We start from the raw sequence: 27,660 nt of genomic DNA on the forward strand, positions 1-27,660 counted from the left end.
AATGGCTTAACTCTTCAAGCCCTATTCCAGTGTTTCCCCCAGCTACATGTTGCCTAATTCATTCACTGTGTTGCGTACCAAAAATAGCCAATCTACAAGCTCACCAATTAATTGCGAGCTTGCACATCTGCATTTTCTTGTCGCGAGACAGCGGCGCTCAACAAAGTAGGCTTAACCTCTCGTTTTCCGCTGGATGCTGGCCGCTAATATTCTACGATATTCTCCGTCCAATCTCAAATATCAATACCGAGAAGAACCAGGGGCGTCACAAGGGGGGGGGGGGGGGGGGGGGACTGAGTTACTAGGGCCCAAGGTGGAGGGGCCTTAATTATTTTATATACTTTAGCTATTGAAAAATAGCAGATATACAAGCTCACAGCGCGACACTGAGTGCCACGGTGCGAGCTTGTAGATCTGCTATTTTTGAAAAGTCGTGAAAATGTGTGCAAATCTTTGAATATGTTGTAACTCAAACTTTGCTTCTGGGGGGTCCCTGGAACTAAATATTTTGACATGGGAGTCCGTGGCCAAATACATATCATTTTGGGGGTCCTTCACGTGAAAAGGTTTGAGCACCACTGACATAGAAACATAGGTTTTTCAAAAAACCTTAGAAGGATTTGAAATGTTCAAAGACTCGCACAAATGTTCACGATTTAAAAAAAAATAGCAGATCTACAAGCTCGCAGCGCGGCACTCGGTGCCGCACTGTGAGCTTGTATATCTGCTATTTTTCAATAGTTTAAGCACAAAATGTGAGGGAATCCTTGTACCCAGGGCCCAGAATTTGGTGTGACACCCCTGCCGAGAACCAAGAAGCAAGTCGCGGGTGTGAAGGTACAAAATAAAAGAGAGAGAAGATTAAAGAAAACTGTGACTCTTTTAGATCTTGGTTTTCTTTTCGCCTTCATCCTGCTTGGTTTGCTCCTCGTCGGAGCTGGAACTAGCAGATCCTCGCTTCTTCACGCTGCCGTTCTTGACCGAGTCCTTCCTCTCCATCTCCATCTCCTCCAGGCTCTTCTTCCGCTCCTCTTTCTTCTCCTCGGACCCGGTGTTGGCGAAGCGGGCCTCGATCTCGGCCGGGTCGTTGTAGGTGTAGAAGTACCCCATGATGGCGAAGAGGATGCACACCGCCAACAGCAGGGAGGCAAACAGGATGTACTCGGCCCACTGGTTGGACAGAAACACTTTTTGTGTTAAGTTATTTTACACAATGTGAAGTTACTGAGCACCTGTGCTTGGTTCCTGTCTTTACATTGATTAAGGTTGCAACTATATGAACTATATTCACCAGTAAGACTCCCTAATCGGGGGCGACCGTCAGGTCAGCAGTGTCCAGTGGCGCTAAATGGGACAGATCCATGTTGATGACAGGAGTCTAGACATACTGCTTTGCGTGATTTTAGGGAAAAATCTGTAGGAGCAGTGTCCAAAAATGTGTTTGAAAAAATCGCCCTGATGGTGGCGCTAAATGGGACAGATCCATGTGACTTTAGGGAAAAATCTGTAGGAGCAGTATCCAAAAATGTGTTTCACAAGAATCGGCCTCATGGTGCCGCTAGAAGAGGGCCATGTGAGAAATGATGGGTGGATGTTGTGGTTTGGGAGTGTGTGTGCAAAGTTTGGCATGGATAGGGCAACGGTGGCAGAGATATGAGTAGGGGAAAATGTGACGTGACGTGGACTGACTGACAGCCGGTGGAGGTTTTGATAGTAACAATAATTGACTGTACAATAATTTGCAGTGCCGACCGCTCCAACATTTTGACTGAGTGTGTACGTCTGTCCATATGTATGAATACGGCATCAAGTACAGCCAAAAGCACAGCTCACTCCCACTGGGTGGGATTTTATTATTCTATTAGCTCATTCTATTAACTTGTTTGTTCACAAATAGTATAGGAGAGCCACCATGAGGCTGATTCTTGCAAAACACATTTTTGGACACTGCTCCTAGAGATTTTGCCCTAAAATCACGCAAAGCGGTATTTCTAAAGTCATGTCATCAACATGGATCTGTCCCATTTCCCATATTCCCTCCTGATTGGCTACCATTGCCTTCTAAAGTTTGTGTACGCGACCTGATGGTCGCTTATCTCCCGATTTAGGGAGTCTTACTGGTTCTATTAACTGTTTGTTCACAAATAGTATAGGTACATAATCATAGTTACATAGTTAATGGTTATTAATATATTGTAATCCACCAACCTGATCAGGAAGCTGTGCTCCCTCAGCGATAATCAGCACGATGAAGTTACCCACGGCAACAGTGAACAACCAACCAGCCTGGAGTACAGACTTCATGTTGCTGGGTGCCTGGAGGGAAATAACATTAAGAATCATTGGTCTAAAATCCTCAATTATTTTGGGTATAGGGAAGGGCAGGAATTTCAGGGAGGCCATGAAGGCCATGGCCGTCGTTGCCCCTCAGTTTGGCCTTGTGCCCCTCCAAACAATTACATGCCCTGAGGCACAGCCACAGGGCATTAATGCCCCAGCCCAGCTGACTGATGTACTTTCTCCTCTGTCTCTGTCTTGTCAATATGTCTCTTTCGACACCAGTGTCTTTTGTTGAGTCCTCATTTTTAAACCAATCCAGTATCTTTGATTTGTGCAGGGCTGAGCATGGATCAGATTGTAAATACCAATTTATTTATTTCACATCAGATAGTCTACATATTACATTTAACCCTTGAATCTAATTCATTATTTCAGTGGACTAACATTGTGTTTTATTTGATGGCCTTCCTGCCCTGGCATTTAGCCTTTGTGCCTTAAAAAAATGGCCAAGTGGCCTTTGCCCTAAAATGACGAAATTACAGGCCTGGTATAGGCTATGTTTCTATTTGATAGGTAATGTTTGTAATGTGAAATCTGTACGAAAATCACGCGCACACACACACACACACACACACACACACACACACACACACGCACACACACACACACATACCTGAGAATAGGAGAATTCCAATCCAGTGACGGAGAACACCACCTCCCCTGCGGTCATGAAGAAGTACTGCGGGATCTGCCAGGCCATGTGGATGGTGTTGGGGTCGATGTCCATTATGGCGTTGATGCCCTCTGCACACTGGAACCAAAAACCAGCACACACGCAAAGACACGTCGGTGAGCAAAGTCATTCACGTCGGAAAAGTGACAGAAGCGTTAGAATGCAGTGAGCGAGGTATACTCGTCAGTCAAAGGACAGAGAAGCGTAGAACAGGGGTCTTCAACAGGGGGTCCGGGACCCCTAGGGGGTCCTCAGAGTTACTACAGGGGGTCCTCCAAATCTTTGTATGATAGAAGCATTTTTCCTCCTTTTTTATATTAACCACTTGAACCCTAGCGTCCATATTCGGAGAACTTTAGCCAAAAATAGCAGATAGTAGATCAGCTATTTTCTGCAAAGATGTTTGGTGTAGAGGGGAAAAAGAGGGGAGTACAGAGTGAAATGTCAAGTTATGTATTGACATTCAAGTGGTTAAATACTAATAAATCTGAAAACACAAATTGACATGAATCCAAAATACACTGATGATTGTGCTGTCAAACAATGAAACTACATGGAATTGAAATCTATGAAAAGGTTGTGGGGGTCCCTGCTTCATCTCTCTCTCAACTAAGGGGTCCTTGGCCTGAAAACGTTGAAGACCCCTGGGCGTAGAACATTAGTAAGCGAGTTAAGTGGTATATGTCAGTAAAGTGGCAGAGAAGCATAGAACATATTAGTGCAAGGTACTGTAACTCACGGTGGGTCCAAATGTAAACGTGGTGGGGATGACCAGGGTGAAGGAGCTGCCGAAGCGCAGATCCTGAGTGTATAGACACTCTTCATTGGCGTTGTCGGTGTTGACGATCTTGAACTCGGCCCTGACAGACAATAAACTCTTAAGCCTCAAATGCATAACTGGTCCCATCCTAATTTACAGTACACTTTAAGACCGAATAAGACATAATAAAGCCATAATAAGAAATAATGTGTTGGTAATTAGAACGAATATGTTTTATTAGACAGAAACAAAGACAGAATAGCAGAAAGAGCGGATACATTCTCTGGCACCGGCACCTGCGGCGGAACTACTGCAGCAGGTACTGCCGCAAGACTGGCAGTTCGAACGGCAGTCGCACTGCATCGCCGCTGATAGGCCTGGCAGTTCGACCGGCAGTCCCGGCAGTAGGACCGGCGGCCGCCGCAAGGACCGGCAGGTCCTGTCGTGGTAAACTGCCGGTCCGTGCGCCGTGCGGTGGTGGCTGCCGCAGCATCGATGCCGGTCCTACCTACAGTTCTGTGCGGCGGCCGCGGGTCCTATCGCCGGGCGATGCAGCACGACTGATGGTCGAACTGCCGGTCAGCAGGTGCTGGTGCCAGAGAATGTATTCGCTCTTTCTGCTATTCTGTCTTTGTTTCTGTCTAATAAAACATATTAGTTCTAATTACCAACACATTATTTCTTATTATGGCTTTATTATGTCTTATTCTGTCTTAAAGTTTACTGTAAATTAGGATGGGACCGCATCTTAATGTAAGTTATGCAAAGTACAAAGACCTTTCTGTGTTTTTCTATGTGTATCATGCCATTTATTAACTAGTAAGATGCCTCAGGGCGACATGCAAACTCGCCCTAAAGGGCGAGGTTGCGCCAATTCTTGGCCATCTGGCCAGTGATGTATATCGGACCAGTTACCCATATATGGAGATCCATGTAATGTATATAGTACATCCCTTTTATGCCCATACATGGAGATCCCTGTCTGAACCAAGCGCACATATATGGGCTGTCTTCCTCCATATATGGGTATTCCCATATGAAGTCCTGTTAGATATGGGCTTAATATTGATGACATCAGGGATCTCCATATATCGGCAAAAAAAGGGATTCTGTTAGAGTGGTTCCCATGACATCACAATATACAATATATTTTATGTCCATACATGGAGATCCCTATCTGAACCAGCCACACAGATATGGGCCATGTCTTGGCCATCTGGCCAGTGATATATATCGATGACATCAGGGATCTTCATATATGGGCATAAAAGGGATTCTGGGGAATACCCATATATGGACTTTTACATACTGTAGGTGATGTCACCTGTGATATCACCTGTGATGTCACAGTGATGTGTCAAGGGAACCAACCCATAGACTGTAAAAATGTGTACACACACAGAGAAAAGCTGTGACATTTCTCATGGTAAACTGCGACCTTCAGTCGCAAAAATACATAATTAACTTGAAACCTCATGGAAATATGTTCCTGTGTTTATTTTGACGTGAATACGCTTTTGGTTTGTCTGTCCATCGAAATATAGAGGAATCGTGATTCTCCGAGATGTACTGCTGATTCACTTACTTGCCCTTTTTCACTAGCTCGTACTCCGACATGTTGTAGGTCGCAATGTTCGGGTATTCCAGCTCCCCCACGGTGATGTTCAGATCTGAACTGAAACCATTCACAAATCTGGGGGAAGAATTTGTCGACAAACCAACAGCTGATGATCTTTACCATAGTATGTGTATTGTACTGAGCATCACATAGTGTACAGTGACGGCTTCTAAAATTACATTTGTCACTTGAACAGCTTCTGGATCCCCATTATCCTAATCCGAATGTAATATTGTTAAAGATGCAGTGCCATGATTTTTTTCCCCCTAAAACATGATGATCAGGTATTATGTATTATACTATTATATGATAGAAATTATAATAAAACATTATTTGTATACCACCCTTCATGACACGAAATGCAGCTCAAAGCGCTTTACAGAGCAGAGAATTAAGCATAAGTGCTTAACAGACATAAAAAAAAAAAGAAAATGTGTATAGAAAGTGTTAAAATTGGGTTTTTATGTGGCCACACCCACCAGTTCATAAGTATGCCTGGTTGTCTGGTGGGTGGTGACCCAGCTGAAGTTAGCCACACCCACAGTGTTGGGTGAATGGTAAAAGGGAAGGGGATGAGTTTATGATGTCATTTAATCTGTGTTTTTTGAATGGGCCTTTCAGGGAAGTAACCAAAAATACACAGGGAAGACAAATCTGCACATTATAACCACACCTGGGGGTCTATTGGAGTAATGTCAACAACACTATGGCACCACCTCTTTAAATAAAAATCAGTGAAGATGATCAATGAAAAGGGGCAGGGGGGAAAAAGGAAATAGCATGGCCTAGACTAGAGTAACCTCAGTGAAGGACACTTGTTACTGTGTTCCTTCCCAGATAAAGCACTGTAGCCTATATACTGTAGGCGTGTGACTGTTGTTGAACTTGCCTGATTGCATTGAAGCCCTGCTCTGGCTTGGCTGACAGGTCCCAAAACTGGTGAGAGAAGAGAGAATAGACAAAGAGAGATCAAAAGGGGTTTATTTGTCACTCAACTCATACAGGCACAAACAGCGAAAGGTTGGTTTTGTGTGTGCGTGTGCGTGCGTGCGTGCGTGCGTGCGTGTGTGTACATTATGTATCAAGTTCACTTATCTATGTACACTGTACATTGTACAGTAATAACATGAGCAAAGGAAAAAAAAGCATGGTTATGTACATATTATGGCAATTAATGTTTCTAAAATACCAGTAAGACTCCCTAATCGGAAGATAAGTGACCGTCAGGTCGCATACACAAACTTTAGAAGGCAATCGTAGCCAATCAGGAGGGAATAAGGGAAATGGGACAGATCCATGTTGATGACATGAGTCATGACTTGAGACATACTGTGTACCGCTTTGCGTGATCTTTGGGCAAAATCTGTAGCAGCAGTGTCCAAAAATTTGTTTTGCAAAAATGCGCCTCATGGTGGCGCTAGAAGAGGGCCATGTGGGAAATCAGGGCTGGAGGTTGTGGTTTGCCATCCAATGAGTGTGTGTGCAAAGTTTGGCATGGATAGGTGGCAGAGATATGAGTAGGGGCAAAAGTGTGAAGTGACATGACGGACAGACTGACAGCCGGTGGAGGTTTTGATAGTAAAAGTAACTGCGACCTAACGGTCGCAACAAAAGCAAAATCATTTCCCACAAGGACCACATCATGCAGACAGGCTTTACCGTTCTGGTGGTCACAGTGGACCCTTCCTTGAAGACGATGCTTGTTTGCCGCTTGCCGGCATCCAGCTGCACTTGTCTGATGGTGCTGTTTCCCCCGGAGGAAACTGTGAGGTCAAATGGGTTGGTGTCCTGTGTCAGGTAGTCTGAGGACTGAGGGGAGGAACAGACAACAACTATCAGATGCTGGTACCAGGGGCGCAACGGTTAATCTAACTCAGTGGTTCTCAAACTTTCACATTTCAAGGTCTCCCCTTAACTCTGACAGTGTACAAATGGAACCAAATGGACCCTAACGGGTCCATTTGGTTCCATTTGTACACTGTCAGAGTTACAGCCTTGTATGGGTCAACTTAGAACCCCCTAAAGTAGTTCCTGGAATCCACTTTGAGAACCACTGATCTAACTAATCAATTCAATTGATTATTTTAAAAAGAGAAAAATAGATAATCGATTTTAATAAATGTAATTGATTTTGGGGTGAAAATGTCAAAGGTTCCCCCCCCCCCCCGCATTTTTTTTAACCAAAAATGGCAGATCTAGGCTCACATATTCGTTGTGACGTCGTGAACTTGTAGATCGGCTATTTTTTTGATAAAACTTGATTGCATGATTAAGTATGAAATAGGGCTTAATCAGTGGTTAAAGGAGTAGTTCACCCCCAAAATGACTTTTTTTTCTATTGCTCATTGCTCATGCCAGTGAGAGTAGAGTTCAATAATATTTTTGGGTTTTTGTCACATTCCTAAGACAAAAATTGGATTCGAGTAAATTTACCCCCATTGATTCCGGATGGGGACCCGTTTCGGAACGGGTCCCCATCCGGAACGAATGGGGGTACATTTATTGTTATCACATTTTTGTCTTAGGAATGCGACAAAAAACTAAAAATATTATTGAACTCTAGTCTCCATGGCGTGACTAATCAATAGAAAAAAAGTCATTTTGGGGGTGAACTACTCCTTTAATCAAGAAAAAAACGTGTTTCTGAATGATTTGATCAATCAAGAAAAGTAATCACTCAAGAAGACGTGTGCAGTGTTATATTTACCATAAAGGGATCCAGGGCCATCGGTTCCCCTGAACCGATGATGATGTTTGTCTGAGCGTCTATCATGTTGATGAACTTCACCTGCGCTGCATCGCCGGCCGGGAACTTAGGTAGAGTCACCTGAAATGTTTTAGTAAAATTTTAGTCGACTAAATATCATACAGTTGATTTAGTCAACTGAAATGCATTTTGGCAGGCCTCGATGGCATCGATTTTACACATGGTTGTGTGCTGAAAATAGCAGATCTACAAGCTCACAACGCGTCGCAGCTTGTAGATCTGCTATTTTCAACACGCAACACCTGAGAGCTACCAAACATAAAATCCACTTGTCCCTTCCTAACGTTTTAGTCTAGTTTTTATTTTGGTGACAAAATTGTCAATGTATTTAGCCTTAGTTTTAGTCATCACAGCATAGTTTTTATTTCGTTTTCGTCAGTTAAAAACAAAACGCAGTCGACAAACATTTTTCGTCATAGTTTTAGTCGACAAAATCAACACCGCACGGCTGATATACTCACGTCGATCTGTAACTGGACCACGGCAGCAATGATAAAAGCCACAGCAGCCAACATCATCCCCACGGTCATTTTCTTCAAGGGACTGTATTGGACGCGCACACACACACACACACACACACACACACACACACACACACACACACACACACACACACACACACACACACACACACACACACATTTACATATGGCAACTCTAAAAGGGGTGGTGCCATATTTTGTACTTTTTCTGTTTTTCATGTGTCTAGGAGGTTGAAAGTACATAATTGGACCCCCTGGTGTGGTTTTTATGAGCAATTATGTATTCTCTTGGTATTTGTTTGTTTTCTCTTGGAGGCTGCCACCTTGTGGTCAAAAGTGTCAGTTAAAAAACACAGATACTTTTACATCACAGAATCAACTCCTCCCCTAATTACCATTCACCCAACACTGTGGGGTGTGGCTAACTTCAGCTGGGTCACCACCCACCATGACATCCATGCATACTTAATGAACTGGGGGTGTGGCCACATAAAAACCCAATTTTAACTCTCTGTATACTTTTTTGGAAAAAATCTTCCTCCCAGTATAATCATAATACCTGATAATCATGTTTTAGAGGGGGGAAAATCATGGCGCCACCTCTTTAACAATGACTAGTGCTTTATCAATGTACTCATCCCAACAGATAGACACAAGGGACTCACGTGAAGTTGAGCTTGCACTTCTCAATAAGTGGATAGAGGCCGCTGTCTACAATGGGAACCAGGGCCAAAATCAAGATGGGATTCACAGTCTAGCAGAGAGACAAGGATAGGAACAACAGTCTTATCACTTTTACAATGGTGTTCATTCCTATATTAAATAAAGGTCTGGGTTTCCGAGGCTATTCCTATATTACAAGAGTTGACATAAAGAAATGGCTGAAGAGCATATTTTGGGCCATTCTATTTGGGAGAACATATTTTTTAGTGTAGTACACGTCTCAAATACATTCATGAAAATGTATTACCAGGCTCTAAAATATATTTTCAAATATACCTTTTGGACAATATCTACATATTTTGAAGTATATAGTTTTTACTATACGGGTGGACTGGACACAGGTATTTACAGTATGTCAGCATTAAGGCCCATTCCCACTGGGCCAGATAACAGATACAAAAAATCTCTTTCCCCATTCAAGTGGATGGTAAGACACAGATAAAAAAATCTGTCACAGATATATATTTTTTTATCTGTGACAGATATTTTGGCAAAATGGCAGTTTTCACTTGAAACGTTTGTAGATTTAGGTCCAAATATAGATGTTTCTCACCTGCATTTGGTCAGGCTGAATCGTCATGAATCCCTGTGAAGGAGAGAGTGAACACACGCATTGTTGAGAACCACTGTTTTGGAAGTCACAAAGCAGCAAGTGCAAACTATTGTAATGAGGCTGATGTTTGTCTGTACAGCGTTTGCAGTTTGCACCCTGAATTGCATTCCTGCTTTGCCTTTGAGTATCTGGTCATTAACACTGGACACAAACTGACTGAGTATCTGGTCATTAACACTGGACACAAACTAACTGAGTATCTGGTCATTAACACTGGACACAAACTAACTGAGTATCTGGTCATTAACAGTCACTGGACACAAACTAACCTTTGAGTATCTGGTCATTAGCACTGGACACAAACTAACCTTTGAGTATCTGGTCATTAACACTAGACACAAACTAACCTTTGAGTATCTGGTCATTAACACTGGACACAAACTAACTGAGTATCTGGTCATTAACACTGGACACAAACTAAGGCACTTACAAAGTCACCGTCCATGGTGGTGGCCTGGAGGGTCCATCTGGAGCCCTGTGGAGGACAAATACACCTTTACTGTGGAGAAGAAGCAAGGAGACTCTCTGGCATTTAAGCCTTTTTTATTAGACTTGCCAAACTGTCAAATATTAAGTAAGCAAGAGGCGAACATTGTGAAAATAGCAGATCTACATGCACACAACGCCTCGCAACACGAGGCGTTGTGAGCATGTAGTTCTACTATTTTCACAATATTTATCTGCGGAACCGAGTCACATTAAATGTAATGCCTACAATTCCAAGTGCTTGTCAGGGTGGGGGTCTCCAGTTCAAATATGTTTATTTTGGGGGTCACGGCCTAAAAAGGTTTGAAAACTCCTGGTATAGAGCATTAACAAATTGACTCATTCTTATGACTTCCTATCTAGCCAAGCTTTATAAACTATATATTTTTTAAAGAGAAAACAATAAAAATAAAAATAAAAAGCGAATATTCGACTTCGGTGAACAACGTGGAATAGTGACTTTGATATTCGAATATTCGAATATTTGGTGAATGCCCTAGTGTGTGTATGTGTGTGTATGTGCGCGCGCGTGAGCGCGCGTGCGTGCGTGCGTGCGTGCGCGCGTGCGTGCGTGCGTGCGTGCGTGCGTGCGTGCGTGCGTGCGTGCGTGCGTGCGTGCGTGCGCGTGTGTGTGTGTGTGTGTGAGAGAGAGAGACAGAGACAGAGAGATATACCTGCTGGTCGAAGAGAGCCCAGAACATGGGCAGAGGAATGTAGAGGAAGAGAACCTTGAGCACCATCTTCACCTGTTCTATCAGCAGTTTCTGCACAAAATATCAACAACAGCGTTAGGGGGAGTCGAGTGTGTTATAGGGCATTAACTCAGTCGACTTCATTACACAAGTCGACTCCAACCAGAGAAAGTCGAAAATCGAAGTTGAAAAAAAAAGAAAAAAAAAATATTGTGAAAATAGCAGATCTACATGCTCACAACGCCTCGCGTTGCGAGGCGTTGTGAGCTTGTAGAACAGCTATTTTCACAATTTCTGCCTCTATATATTTGACAATTTGGACATTTTAGAGGTATTAAAAAGTGAGATACCCTCTATTCACTTAAACTTTATGTTGGTCTGTTTACAGTTGAGTAAGAAAACAATGTTTCACATTAAGTTAATCATCTGGGGACCACCCAAAATAATTGGGGGGTCGTGTGTGATGTGATGATGTCATCAAACGATAAAGTCGACTTCAACTCTTTTTTTTTTACTGAGTCGAGTCGACTTGCAAAGATCACAAGTCGTTAATGCCCTAACACCTACCGCTTATTGGTTTGTTATGGTATTTGTTGAAGACAGAAACAGAGAAATAAAGATCGTCTTAGGTTGGTATCTTACATCATATTTCTCCTCTGCCCAGTCCATCCAGTGCTCCTTCTTTGGGTACTGGCTGCTACGATGCCTGTAGCGATTCTTGACGGCAAACTGCAAAGAGTGGAGACAGTTCAATTTCTAGTTCAGTAGTCTGGGATCACTTCACTTTTCGGGCTTGTAACCGGTCTGGAGCGGAAACCACAAAACGTCATGTTGTAGTACTCAAAGGACTACATGAATGTATAATGAATGGACCATTGTAAAGCGCTTTGAGTTCGCAACTAGCTTAGAAAAGCGCTATAAAATGCAATCCATTATTATTATCAATATTAATGATGCCCTGTTAGAGGGATCCCTGTGATGCCAGGGGGAACAAATCCCTTTTATGCCCATATATGGAGATCCCTGTGATGCCCGGGGAACAAATCCCTTTTATGCCCATATATGGAGATCCCTGATGTCCACATCCCTCATGTGAACATCACTGTGGCACGCGACCTCGCCCTTTAGGGCGAGGTCGCTTGTCGCCCTGAGGCGTCTTACTAGTATATATTTTAAATTATTATTATGTAATTCAACCAAATGGCATTATTTTGATTCAAAACGGCATGTATCCACCTGAACATACGATGTGACTTTCCAATGACGCAGAGCTTTTGAGAGACAGCGTTCTAGATTTACAGAACGATTGCCGTCATGTGGAAGACGTTCCAGCGGAGCGACTTACCCAGATGCACTTGCAGACCTCGAGCATGATGTTGCCTTTGGGGTCAGTCTTGATGTACATGCTGCTGCCAAAAATAAAAACGACTGGAGACAAAAAGGGAGATGGTCAATGTTGCAGTATATCCCTCCCAGATGAAGTTGGTTTGGTGGAGCAACGACTTTGAAGGATGTCACTGCTACTGTACATGGTTGATACATTTCCTTGTATTGTTCTAGCACCACACCACTCCACACCACACCGCCCACTTGTGCCAGGTTTTCCACTACAAGGACCTGGGTAGAGTGGTGTGAAGGTGGTACTAAACGTGGTACTAAAAAGTATCCACTCTAGAGTAGGTCTGAGCTGGGCCAAACAGGGCCAAACACTTCATAATGACTGATCACTCACTGACTTTTCATTTAGACCACCAGGATATAGTTGTAATACATGATAATAGATTCTATTGTGTTATAACCACTATTATAATCTATTATAGTGTATTATAATTATCATAGTAATACATTAATACTTTATAGTGTATTATAATCACAGTTATAATCCATTATAGTGTATTATAATTTAGGATAGTTGTAATACTAATTTATATTGTATTATAATCACAGTTAAAAGGGTCAAATTGTTTCTTACCGATAGGGGTTCTTTTGTGTAATGGAAAATGTAGATATTTTTATGTGGTGTGGTGTGGTGTGGTGTAGTGTGGTGTGGTGTGGTGCTAAAGCTGTAGTCGAAAAGGGGCTTAAGCGTCTTTTTGCTAAAAGTAGAACTTACGCAGAGCCACCACCATGAGGGCAGCGGGGACGCCGAAGGCCAGAGGATAGCACGGCTGCTTGGTGTGAATGCCACACTCCTGGGCTGGGGACCACAACACACACATGTTTGTTGCGTCCGTCAGGTTGCAAATACTATAAATTCAAATATAATATGGTTCTATTTTTGTGAGGACCACACCTATTTTCGGCCCTTACCTCTCAGGAAGGGGGTGATGATGGTGGACAGCAGACTTCCAGCATTGATGGACAGATAGAAGATGGAGAAAAACGTGCCCCTCTGCTTCTCCTGTCAGACAGAGGAAGTCGAAGACAGGCTTTAGAAAACATGTCTATACAGGGACGTGCTGGGCCCCTGATTCAGCCCGGGAAAAAGTGTTGGAGAGGCCCTCATTTTATTTATTTTTTCTCGTCGTTGTCGGGGTGGAAACCTTATATGTCCAAAACCATTTGTTTTGTATTTATCATTTTAAAAATGAACTAAACTAGTGAAAACAGCCGATCTACAAGCACACAACGCCTCGCACCGCGAGGCGTTGTGTGCTTGTAGATTTGCTGTTTTCACTACTTTTGTGCAACGGCCTTGTGTGATGAAGCAGGGCTTTGCTTTGTGAAAAAATGTATACATTTGAAATGTACCGTATACATTTACACAGTGACAATTTACTTTGTTGGCCTCCCAGACCCCAAAATGGAACGAAGGCCGGCATTTTATTTTTATTTTTTTCCTAATGGTCGGCCTGGACCGGCCGGGAATGAACCGGCCGTTCGGGAGTTGACCCGCTTTTCCCAATGGCCAGCACGTCCCTGTGTCTATACATTCATTAATATATCTACACCAGCGCCCAGCAGAAAGGAGTGCTGTACGTGTAGTAACGGCCGGCATTTTGTTTATTTGTTTGCCGCAGTGATAACTTGAACAGTTTTACTACTATCTGGATGAAACTTGGTAGGTGAGTTGGGGATGGGGCCAAGGCCTCTTCAAATCGGCCAAAGGTCAAGGACACATTGCAAGGTCAAGATTTGATGAGTGAGCCAGGTTTTCCTTTACACCCAGTACTTCTAAAACTACTGAACTGTGTTTCAGTATCAAAACGTGTTTTATTTTGTTCTGCCAACAGCAATAGCTACTATTTAGAAGGGCCTATAAATCATGACTGACAACTTGCTAAAGTAGCTCGTAGAGCCAAAAATACAGATCTACTAACTCACAATGTATTGTGTTATTGGGACACATCGTGAGCTTGTAGATTATTTTTAGCAATATTCAGTTTAGAGCACTGGTCTTCAACGTTTTCAGGCCAAGGACCCCTTAGTTGAGAGAGAGATGAAGCAGGGACCCCCACAACCTTTTCATAGATTCCATATAGTTTCATTGTTTGACAGCACGATCATCAGTATATTTGGATTCATGTAAATTGGTGTTTCAGATATTTAACCACTTGAACCGTCAATACTTATCAAACTTGACCTTTCACTCTGTACTTAGTCTGATCTTTTCCCCCTCTACACCAAACCTCTTTGCCGAAAATAGCCAACTGCGAGGCGTTGTGACCTTGTAGATCGGCAATTTTTGGCTAAAGTTCTCAGAATTTGGACACTAGGGTTCAAGTAGTTAGTATAAAAAGTTTCTATCACACACAGATTTGGAGGACCCCCTGTAGTAACTCTGAGGATCCCCTAGGGGTCCCGGACCCCCTGCTGAAGACCCCTGGTTTAGAGCCAAAACATCGTTCAAATAAGTATAGGGATTCAAGTGGTTAATTTCAGCCTTCAGATGCAGTTACATAATGGCCACCTTTCACTTCAGTGATCATCAGTGTTGCCCGTGGCCTTGAACTGACGTTGTAAAGCAGCAGAGACATGCTGTGCCACAGGTGCATTAGTCGTCGTTGATTGTTAATAAACAACAGCTTTGGAACGTGACCAGAGATACCTGACAGCAGTGCTGACTCAAAGCACATGCTACTGATAACTGTGCGTGTGCGTATGTGCGTGCGTGTGTGTGTGTGTTACTTACTATACATACAATTTTCATGTCCTCAAGTATCCTATACTGTTACTGTACATGTAGTACCACAAAAGTGTGTGTGTGTGTGTGTGTGTGTGTGTGTGTGTGTGTGTGTGTGTGTGTGTGTGTGTGTGTGTGTGTGTGTGTGTGTGTGTGTGTGTGTGTGTGTGTGTGTGTGTGCATGTGCATGTTTGCGTGTAATATGCACATGTGCATGTGTGTACACGTACATCGTGTTAGAGAAAGACAGAGTGAGGCAGAGTGTGAGAGAGATAAACACCTGTACCTGTGCCAGTATGTGCATGTGTGTATGCACGTGCACATTAGAGCAAGGGTTTTCAAAGTGCACGGGGCACCCTGGGGTGCCGTGAGAACATTTTATATTATATTTGGAATGTATTTGGACACTTAAAAATAAGTGTCCAATGATATTTTGTATCATTTTAAACTTGAAGTACAAAGTTATTTCCAGTCAGTTCTAACCAAAATGGCTTTTATCTCAATGTTTTCCTCACAACATAATCACTAAAATATGCCATAAATATAAGATACTGGTAATGAAAATTATTAATATAATTTAGGGGTGCCTCGGATGAAAAAATATTTACAGGGCTGTCCTGAGCCAAAGAAGTTTGGGAACCACCTGCATTAGAGCATCCATGCATGTGTGCTGTGCGCGTGCGCGTGTGCGTGTGCGTGTGCGTGTGTGTGTGTGTGTGTGTGTGTGTGTGTGTGTGTGTGTGTGTGTGTGTGATCTAACCTGGCTCTCTTCAAACTGGTCTCCGCCAAAGGCAGCGACGCAGGGCTTGATGCCTCCTGTTCCTAGAGCGATGAGGAACAGACCCACCATGGACAAGGCACTGGACAGGAAGCATATCGTTAAAATAGAATCTAAAAAAGACATCTAAATGGATCGCGGTGCGGCACCATTTCCTTTTTGGGACAAAACAGTCTAGAGCAGGGGTTTTCAACGTTTTCAGGCCAAGGACCCCTTAGTTGAGAGAGAGATGAAGCAGGGACCCCCACAACCTTTTCATAGATTCCATATAGTGTCGTTGTTTGACAGCGCAATCGTCAGTGTATTTTGGATTCATGTCAATTTGTGTTTTAAGATATTTAACCACTTGAACCGTCAATACTTGACCTTTCACTCCGTACTTTGTCTGCTCTTTTTCCCCTCTACACCAAACCTCTTGCTCGTGCTGCGAGGCGTTGTGAGCTTGTATGATTTGCTATTTATGGCTAAAGTTCTCAGAATATGGACGTTAGGGTTCAAGTGGTTAATGTAAAAAAGGAGAAAAACTATTCTATCACACAAAGATTTGGAGGACCCCCTGTAGTAACTCTAAGTACCCCTAGGGGTCCCGGACCCCCTGTTGAAGACCTCTGGTCTAGAAATTAAATGTGTTTGTGATCCTGTGCATACAGTACTACTGTACCTACATTATGAGTACAGTATGTGTTGTGTGTTGGATGTAATGTGTTTTCAACTCACACATGGAAGGTCATGTTGTCGGGTACGCCATCCCTGTCCGTGTCTGTGATGTCATGTATAGCGCTCACAGCCATGACACCCTGTCCTACGGCGTAGACGATGGACAGGTAGATGATGGTCCTGTACAGAGAGAGGAAGAGGGAAAGTGGTTTTGGTCAAACTGGAGCTGGGAACATATTGAAACAGGCAGTATTTTGATATGAAACAAACCTTTACCCTGATCAAAACATTACCCTAACCCAAAAAAAAACTAACCCAATTTGCCTAACCTTAGCCAAACTGTCTACAAGCTCACTAGTCGGAGGCCTTATGGAGATAGAATTGTAATTTAGTGCTAATCAGTCTAAAAGCGCCACATTTTGCGCAGATGTAGCTCAGGGCTTGCTCTAATGATTTAGCTTGGGCGCCCGAGTCGACGACCTTCGGGGTCGCCACAGCGGCCAAATCAAGTTGGGCTCCAATCGACTTTCTATGCACAAAAAACATTCCTTGGGCTAGAAATGGCCCCAGAAAATGATGGTTTAGTGATGAAAAGTGATGAGTAATCACTTTTCAGAGGGTGGGTGTTTTCTGGAGCTGTGGCGACCCCAAAGGTCGCCGACTCGGGCGCCCTAGCTAAATCATTAGAGCATGCCCTGGGTTACATCTGTTTTTGGCGCTTTTAGACTGATTAGCACGAAAAAACCCTAAGGCCTCCGACTACACAACATGCCACGTTGTGAGCTTGTAGATCGGCTATTTTCACTAGTTTGGGTCCCAGGCAAAAGTCTGATATCTTTTTTTGGGTCTTGAGCAAGAACGTTTGGGAACCACCGATAGTAATAATCACTGCACACGTTGTACTCTCACTCGCACAACGTGCAATCAGGCAGAGAGGCCATAGTAAAGTGTTGTCGCAGCAGGTGAGTCCTGCATCAGGCATATCGTCACTGTCGGGCAGAAACCTCGTATCTCCAAGTTTCAAATTTGTACATTTTTTCGCAAAGCAAAGCCCTGCTTGGCTGCTTCATCACAAAAGCTTTGCACGAAAGTAGTGAAAACAGCTGATCTGCAAGCACACAACGCTTCGCGGTGCGAGGCGTTGTGCGCTTGTAGATCGGCTGTTTTCACTAATTTAAATCATTTTAAAAATGATGAATACACAACGAACGGTTTTGGACATACAAGGTTTCCACCCGACAACGGCGATATGATACAGCTGTACCGACTAAGGTGAGAACTATGTAATAGACTGTGATTGATAAGAGGGGTAAAAATAAAGGTTTATTAAGGACACACAGATCGAGATAACACGGTTCAAAGATTATTTTGTTTAGATAAAGACAGGTTGTATTGTATACCATTCAATAACTTATAGCTCAGCTTCAACTCCTCCGGCATGTAATGTAAAGTTTCACGGCTACTGAATTTGATTTATTTTACACTGGTCTGACTGATGTCTTGATTATTGCGTGTAAAGTATATTGTTGCAGTGGCGTTTTATTTTATTGTATTAAAGTGCATTAGCTTGCATGGTTATGTAACCTTCAAATTGTGGATTATCTTTTAAGATAGGCCTATGTGATAAGATGTTATCCAGTAGCCGTATGGTCAAACTTTGCTAATACAGTACCACTCAGCACATGCTGTATAATTGCATAATGGTAGTGTTTTCTTGAACCGAAAACACTCAACGTTATTGACATTTCTTTATTAGGAATATTTATTTTATATTATATTTATTAGGAGATGAACCATCTCGTTTTCAAGGAGCGCCGCACATTGCAGAATACATACGAAGTACATATAGGTACATATCAAACAGAACATAACACTACAACAAAAAATAGGAGAAAATAAACACTAAATACAACAAACATAAGACGAACAAAAAACACAGAGCACATATATGAATCATTGCGTCAGAGATCTATTATAGCCTACTGTTAACGAAAGCATGAGCAAGTAGTCTCAAAATGAGAGGACAGCGATGTTTTGAATAATTGAAAAGATGATATTGACCGGACATGAGCCGGTAGATTGTTCCAGTCGGAAGGAGCTTTAAAACTAAAGGATCTTTTGCCAACTGAGGTGGGAACTTTGGGTGGAACTTTGAAATAAATGTGTGAACAATGTCTCAGTTGATGAAAAGATGTGAAGGGGTCCATATACTTGGACTGACGGAACTATTGCTGTATTGACTTTGACCCCTGAGCTGTTTTTTTTTTTTTTCCCGCACTGATTTTTGACATTGCACTATTAGGTTGTGTTGGTAGTTTCCGAGTATTTTGCTTTGTTTAACAATGACAGTGAGATACTTGTTGCACTAACTAGCATTGACTGCTACGGTCTCTTTTTGTAAGACACTTTATGTATATATACTTATATATTATTCGCCCCCTCTATTGATGCACCTTCTCTTTATTGTTACTGTACTGCTCTTGTTTTTTTCCTCTTATCTATCTTTTTTCTTACTTCTCTGTAACTTTGTAAATAACTGTATACTGCTGTGCTACAACTGGACAACTGAACTCCCAAGGGAAGATAGGCTATGTACACACTGCACACAAAATGTGGTAGAAACAGAGCTACACTTTCTAACCACCTGCCCACTATACCAAGACATTAGAGACGCATACTTCCCACAGATTACACACACCCGAAGTGAGTTTGAAAACTCGACCAATGATGAAAAACTCCCATATCTACTGGGAGAAATACAACAATGTGCAAACACAGCAGCAAGATTTGTGAACTGTTGTGACAAAAGAAGGCTAGAAACACAACCACCCTAAGGACTACAAACCATGGATTGACATCTAGACCTACTGCACATACAGTATGAAACAGAGCTGATACCTTTAAATGCATTTTGAGGGAAAAAAAATGCTGCTATTTGTACCCTGTATAAAATGTCACAATGCGACATAGCTCTGTTTACTCAATGCTGTACCCCCTCCAACTGTATATATGTTCCCCATTTTCAACTGTTTTTTATTGTATTTGTGATACTTGCTTTGGCAATGTAAACGTATGTTTTCTCATGCCAATAAAGCTCCTTTGAATTGAATTGAATTGAATTGAATTTCCCCCTTGGGATAATAAAGTTATCTATCTATCTATCTATCTATCTATCTATCTATCTATCTATATACTGTTTGAGATATTGTGGGTAATTAAAATGACGTCACTCACTTGAACTTGCCGAGCCATGAGTCGGCCACGATGGCTCCCAGGATGGGCGTCAGGTAGCAGAGCGCCACGAAAACATGGTAGATGGAGGTGGCCGTGTCATCGTCCCACTTCAAGAAGTACCTGAAATACAGCACCAACACCGCTACGGAGAGAGAGAGAAGAGGATGGATAGAGAGATAGAGGGGGAAAACAGCACAGTACCCACTTTTAGAATGTTCCCATAGTGCAGGGGTTTTCAAACTTTTTTGACTCAGGGAACCCCTGTAAATAACTTTTTCATCCACGGCACCCCTGAATTACATTGTACATTTTTTTTTAATCTAACATCATATTGGAGAAATATCCGTTTCCATCAGAACTGACTGAAAACAACGTTATACTTGACATTTAAACACTTGAACCCCAGCATGCCTATTCTGGGGGGAAGGTTCACTAGAAATAGCAGATCTACAAGCTCACAACGCATCACAACGTGACGGGTTGTGAGCTTGTAGATCGGCTATTTTTGGTGAAGAGAGTTGTCGTAGATAGAAAAAGAACTCATCAAGTAGAGTGCAAATCGGGTCTGTTTTACTAAGCATAGTGAAGTGATATTGATGTAGAGATATTGATGAATTCCAAATATTATCAAATTATCTCGCGGCACCCCTGGACTGGCATCACGGCACCCCAGGGTGCCCCGTCACCCACTTTGAAAACCCCTGCCATAGTGTATATGAACTGTGAACATATTGTTTTTTTGGGGGGGCTTTTATGCCTTTATTGATAGGACAGTAGACTGACAGGAAATGGGGAGAGCGATGGGGAGAGACACGCAGCAAAGGTCATTGGGATCGGGACTCGAACCCGCGACACGCTGTCAGGCATCGGAGCCTATGTGGTATGCGCCTGGACCAGTAGGCCAGCGGGCGCCCCGAACATACCGTTGTCGCGTGGATATCCGCTGAAACCTCCTAACTCCAAAATGTTCAATTTCGGGAAAATAAGCTCAAGTGCAGTTAGGAGGTTTTGACCAAAGGGCTTTTAACTACTTTTCATTGGTTCAATATTATTTTAACCAACACACAGACGCAAAGGGTGTTCAATAGCACATATTTATGAAAAAAAGAGAGGGCCAATCGGGTGGAGTTAGCTGGTTTTGGCATAAAGTGTTGAGTTAGGAGGTTTTGTCCCAAGCACTTTTTACTACTTTCCATTAGTTCAATATTATTTTAACCAACACTTAAATGTAAAGGGTGTTCAATAGCCCTGATTTATGCCAAAAAAAAATCTAAAACCTCAAAAATGGAGTTAAGGGGTTTTGGCCAGACAATGACAATATGTTGTATGTCCAAAACCGCTCGTTTTGTATTTATCATTTAAAAAAATATTTCAAATAGTGAAAATAGCTGATTGCCATTGTGTGCTTGTAGATCTGCTATTTTCACTAGTTTTGTGCGACAGTCTTTTATATGATGAAGCAGGGCTTTACTTTACGAACTTGAAAATGGAAGATACAAGGTTTCTGACCGACAGTGAGTGTTACGACATTCATAACGTTGATACTATTAATTAATTGTAATCTCACCTCGCATGCCATAGTAGGAGAATCGTTCGCAGAACTCATTGATCACAATGAAGAAGATACTGATGGGATAGCCGAACACTGTTGCCTGAGAGAGGATGTGGACAACATAAAGGAACATATAAACCATATATCATATGTTGAGGAGTAGGGTATTAACGAAAAAGTTGACAAGTCGACTGAGTCGACTTCATTACACAAGTCGACTCCCACCAGAGGAAGTCGAAGTTGGAAAAAGAAAATACTTTCTATTGTGAAAATAGCAGATCTACATGCTTACAACACCTCGCAATGCGAGGCGTTGTAAGCATGTAGATCGTCTATTTTCACAATTTCTGTCTCTATATATTTGACAATTTGGACAATGTTTAATTTGACATTTTAGAGGTATTAAAAAGTCCTTAAGAAATGTGCAGATACCCTCTTATACACTTAAACTTTGTTGGTTTGTTTACAGTTGAGTGAGAAAACAATGTTTCACATTAAGTTAATCATCTGGGGACGCCCCAAAATAATTGGGGGGGTCGTGTGTGATGTGATGACGTCATCAAACGATAAAGTCGACTTCAACTCAACTTTTTACTGAGTCGAGTCGACTTGCAAAAATCACAAGTCGTTAATGCCCTAGTGAGGAGTCATATCATCATTGTTGGTAAGGGGATATCTTAAAAAAGTCCTGGAATAAATTCCTTACCAAAAACTCTCTCCACCAATGTGTTTGTAAAGGTCTCTAGGGGTCAAACCCCTAGTTTGACCCCTCACATGCTACTCAAAGCATATTTATTTTGGTGTTTTATCCTGTATAGTTAATTTACCCCAACTTTTAGCAGCTGTCAAGGATTCTCCTAGGGAAACTGAATTTCAGTCTTTGTGAGATGTGTTACCAGAGACCCTTAGAAACACATTGGTGAAGAAACTTTTTCGTAAGGAATTTATTCCAGGATTGACATGACATTTCTGAAGATATTCCCATACTACTGCATTTTTTTTCCTTGATTCATATTTTACTCTACAACTAATTTTCAGTAGCAGCACAGCAATCAATGCAGGAACAAAATAGTGTAGTATGTGTGTACATGCGCGCATGCGCGCACGCACACACACACACACACACACACACACACACACACACACACACACACACACACACACACACACACACACACACACACACACACACACACACACACACACACACACACACACAAATATAATGTATTATTGAAGGTTGGAGAGAACAGTTTAAATCAATACCAATCCAAACAAAAGAGAACATTGATTGGGGACAAAAAATGGCAGATAAAAGAGAACAAAAACCAGAACCTTAGATTTAGAAGAGTTTCTGGATGTGAGAACGTACCCGTTTCTTGGGTTTCTTCAGTTCGTCTGCAGGAAAACAAGAGCAACTATCTTGAGTCACACATTAGTTAACACAGACCTGGCCTAGGATTATTGACTGCTTTAACTATTGAAAAATAGCAGATCTACAAGCTCACAGCGCGGCACCGAGTGCCGCGCTGTGAGCTTGTAGATCTGCTATTTTTGAAAAATCGTGATTTTTTTTTTTGCAAGTCTTTGAATATATCTACTTAAAAGCGAACATTTGTAACTCAAATATTTAGTTCTGGGTGGTCCCTGGAACAACATATTTTGAGATGGGGGTCCGTGGCCAAATACCTGTAATTTTGGGGGTCCTTGACATGAAAAGGTTTGAGAACAGCATGATTTAGGGGAAGGATTTAGAAGTCGGGTCAAAGATCGGGTCAAAGATATTCAAAGACTTTCACTCATTTTCACGATTTTTCAAAAATAGCAGATCTACAAGCTCACAGCGCGGCACTGGCTTGTATATCTGCTATTTTTCTATAGTTAAAGCATAAAATAATGGTTAAAGTGGTTAAAATCTAACGCGACTCGGGCGCGTTCCAGCTATTTGAGAGTTAACACAGAACTGGCCAAGTTGAACAATGTTAACACTGTTGTAACAACAAACAATACCCAAAAGGGATGGGACGATAAGCGATATTATCGTTTTAATGTGTTAAAAAACACTCACGATAATCGTATCGCGGAGATTTAATTTATCGTGATATCGTCCTCCGTCATGCACTGAGATCAATTCACTTTTTTTTTGGCCGAGCTGCATATCTGGTACCACTTAAATCCTCTATAATTGTGTAAAAGGTACTTATAACATATGTACTTGATACAGTCTTTTTTTTTTCGCTCTCTATCAAATATCTTTGACAAAAAATAGCAGATCTACAAGCTCACAACCAAAGCTCACTTGTGAGCTTGTAGATCGTCTGTTTTTTGGCAAATGTTCCGCCCCAGGATAATGAATTTTGATTATCGCGATAATATCGTAAATCGCGATTTCTTTTGTCACAATAAAGGCCCATTCCCACTGGGCCAACAGATAAAAAAAATCTCTTTCTCCAGATATTTTTCCATTCAAAGTGGATGGTAGATACAGATAAAAAAAATATCTACCACAGATATTTGCCACGGATACTTTTATCTGTGGCAAATATTTTTTTTTATCTGTATCCACTTTGAATGGAAAAATATCTGGAGAAAGAGATTTTTTTATCTTTTATCTGGCCCAGTGGGAATTGGCCTTAATCGTGATATGAAATGTTCATATCGTCCCATCCCTAATACCCAATAGGTTTAAAAATAAAAACCAGTAAGAATCGTGTGCAGGAAAGATTGCAGTCTTTCATTTCAATGCCATATGGCATCATACTTGATCTGACTTCACTGCATCTCGACTGGCAGAGGAATTATCCAAATTCTAATGATTCAACTTGTGTTAAAAGAAGGAAAATATTTCCAGATTATGTGAGGGGGTCCATGGATGTGGTGCCATTTTATCCCAGCGTCTGTTTAGCGTTCCAGAGAGAGGGACCCACCTGCCATGGTCGCCGCGTGAGGTAATTAATTCCTGGTCCCTTCTTCAGTTGTTATCCTTCAGTAGAAAAAGACCCAGAGACGAGTGACAGCTGTCAGAGTCTAAAGGACTAAGGCCGAGCCAAGGGTTGGCCACGCACTTATATAACCTCCCACAATGCCACATGGATGCTGGACTGTGTACCTCACACTCATATACAGTATATTAACACACAAAAGCGGAACAGACACACACACATGCACACACACATGCATGCAAGCGCACGCACGCGCGCACACGCGTGCTGTGTACAGTGTATAGCGGAGCGCACTGGCTCAACATTTAAAGAGGTGGTGCCATAGTTTTGTACTTTTTCTGTTTTGTATGTGTCTATGGAGTTGACATACTCTAATAGACCACCAGGTGTGGTTATAATGTGCAAATTTGCCTTCCCTGTGTATTGTTGGTTTCTTCCTGAAAGCTGAAAGCGTCTGAGTCAAAAGGCCTGATTGAAAAACACAGATTTAATGACATCATTAAATAATCCCCTCCCCTTTTACCATACACCCAACACTGTGGGTGTGGCTAACCTCAGCTGGGTTAACACCCACCTGACAACCAGTCATGCCTAATGAACTGGTGGGTGTGGCCACATAAAAACATCATTTTAACTCTTTCTGTACACTTTTTTGGAACAAATCTTCCTCCTAGTATAATCATAACACCTGATCATCATGTTTTAGGGGGAAAAAAATCATGGCACCTCATCTTTAAACACACACAATCACATGCACACACAAAGCTGCATTTGACCGCAACGTACAGTAACATCTAACATCCCCAACTAACAGTTTAAAAAAGAGAAAAAGTAGCGTTCCAGCCAGGGATAAATGGCTCTATAGACAGATGCTCTTTGGTGACACAGATACGAGAGAACACATGACCAAAACAAGTCTTTGAAACAAGTTACTGGTTATAATCCAAAATGGTGTGGATGGCAAAAAAAATCCAAGGCTTTGATGAAATAATATTAAGGATCCCCACCTCACACCACACGGTCTGCATCGTAAACACAGGTAAGCGTGCATGTGTGGTGCATGTGTGTGTGTGTGTGTGTGTGTGTGTGTGTGTGTGTATCGAGCGCGATCCGTGCCACATGGACGTTGCTACACTCGCGCGCACGCATTAGATTTTATCTGTGTTGTACTGAACGCATGAACGTCTCCTGTAATTTTCAAATGGCTTTTGAATCAGAACGCGCAAACGTCGCCGGCACGCGTCCCTGTGTGCCTTCTCTTTTGTGCCTCACAGGGGAACGCAAGGTCGCGTAGTGTTAGGCGTTTGTGGCGAACGCATGTGTTAACGCACGCATACATCTAATGGCCATGTGGCCATCATGCGTGAGACGACACGGTCAAATGCAGCGCCGCCATGAACTGTACGCTTGATTGACTTGTTGCTCTGCTCTGGAACGCACGTGTGAGATGTGTGCCACCCATTTGATTCTCAGCGCTAAACCTGCGTGTGTGTGTGTAGACGTGTATATCAAATAAAACATCCATCCAGACGTTCATGCGAGCATGCGTTGGTCTGTCATGTCTCCACTGTGGGCTGCATGCTCTCTGTGCTCCATTTATTTATTTAACTGTTTTTGTTTTGTTTGGTGTTCCTAAGTTGAGCCCTTCGGAATGGCTGCCTTCTGGTTAAGTTGTCAGTTAAATTGCTTTATTTATTATTTGTTTAGTTCTGTTCAGTTATGTTGTGTTTAGACCTTTATTTCGTTATTTGTTTGTTTTGTTTAGTTGTTAACTTCAGCTCTGAGCAGCGGCCTGGCGCTGCTCAATTTATAAAATCGGTGAGTAGGCCTACAGCCTAGCCTTTAACTGTTGGCAATATATACCCAATGGCCAACGTAGAATGTAGTCATCTTGGTCTCTTGTGATCTTATCATTTATTTATAAATGTATTTTATTTAATTTCAGCTGCTTGCTGTCTGATTGGATTATTCGCCGGAGCAAGCGCCCTGCGGCGGTGCGGCCTCCCGGCGCGGCCTTGCGCCCAGCGCTGGATTTTTGGGACTATTAAACTGAACGAATAAGTGTTGATTCATACAAAGAAAAGTGCTGTGTTACGGACTAAAATAACAAATGCTGTTTATTTTATTTGTTTAGCCTATTTATATACTTTAATTTAACCAGGGAATGGGAATGTTTCGTTGCTTGACTGATTAAGGCTATTCATTCTAATATTTTATACACGGGGTCGGTTCTCCATTCCGAAACCCCCCCATTTCGAAACACCCCGTTTTCGAAACCCCCCGTTTTCGAAACCCCCCCTTTTCGAATTTTAATTTTCGGAAAGGTGGGGTTTCGAAATTGCAGTCGGGACCTCGCCATTCCGAAATTTTGAATTTGAGCAGATTATTCCACCTTAAGGTGAGCCAGAACGGCCGGAACCCCCGTCAACACTAGGGCTTTGCACATAAAGAGTGCTGCTGCATTATATCCTATATTAATTATATTGACCTATAATTGCAACATATCGATAATAAAGTGAATAATATGAATGCCATATAGGCCTATTAATTATATGGACGTATAATATGCATGACGCACTGTGCGTCCTGTGCGTCTGGGAACACATTGCCAAAGGGCACCAAAAAATAAAAAAAGAAGAAGAAAAGGCCAAGCCGATCATCATCATAGATTCAGAGCCTAATAACTAATATGTAGGCCTACCGGTATTTGCTCCGCCTAAAAATAAACACGGAATGCATGCCAAAATATTGCGTGATGCCTGATCAATGGTTGTTGTGATAATCGATTTGGGTGCACGGTGGTCGCCCGCAGTAAGTGCACCTGCAGGCTGGCTGTGCTGCTCCTGCATTCATTATCATTATTCATTACTGTCTGAAAAGTCATCCAATAAACTGAATAAAGACTGTGAATTGTGAATAACCCTTTACCTACTGTCGCTGCCGGCCTGCCGCTGTGATGTGATGTGATGTGATGTGATGTGATGTGATGCATTTTGAAGGTCCATGAAGAAGTAATCCGTTATTTGGGGTGACGACAACCAGAATGCAGAATAGACTAGGCTATCATTAGTTGTCTGAGAATGTGCCACAATGGTTTAAATTATCTAATGTAACTTTGAGAAGCGCAGAGCTGGTCAGAGTCCATTCAGACCAGCTGTGGGACTGCTGCGCTATTAAATTGGGTTGACTTGACTCGTTGACCCTATAGGCCTACTTGCGC

The 27,660-nt window shown here is 42.3% G+C and overlaps 1 protein-coding gene across 1 annotated transcript; it reads right to left on the reverse strand.

Annotated features, from left to right (window-relative positions):
- Positions 1 to 882: 882 nt before the first annotated feature.
- LOC308280282 (solute carrier family 15 member 1-like) lies at positions 883 to 24,432 on the reverse strand (the record flags this gene model as incomplete). The annotated part of the gene is made up of 23 exons (XM_080720542.1): positions 883 to 1,170; positions 2,209 to 2,316; positions 2,954 to 3,091; positions 3,753 to 3,873; positions 5,359 to 5,448; positions 6,281 to 6,327; positions 7,051 to 7,200; positions 8,099 to 8,218; positions 8,620 to 8,701; positions 9,306 to 9,394; positions 9,917 to 9,949; positions 10,407 to 10,451; positions 11,137 to 11,226; positions 11,797 to 11,883; positions 12,500 to 12,582; positions 13,268 to 13,351; positions 13,465 to 13,555; positions 16,038 to 16,137; positions 16,773 to 16,892; positions 19,947 to 20,088; positions 21,514 to 21,598; positions 22,871 to 22,896; positions 24,426 to 24,432. 23 exons carry the CDS (start codon positions 24,430 to 24,432, stop codon positions 883 to 885), a joined length of 2,226 nt encoding a protein of 741 aa, XP_080576668.1.
- Positions 24,433 to 27,660: the final 3,228 nt, after the last annotated feature.

This window comes from Nannobrachium achirus, assembly GCF_963921795.1.
Source record: "Nannobrachium achirus genome assembly, chromosome: 24".
NCBI classification, from domain to species: domain Eukaryota; kingdom Metazoa; phylum Chordata; class Actinopteri; order Myctophiformes; family Myctophidae; genus Nannobrachium; species Nannobrachium achirus.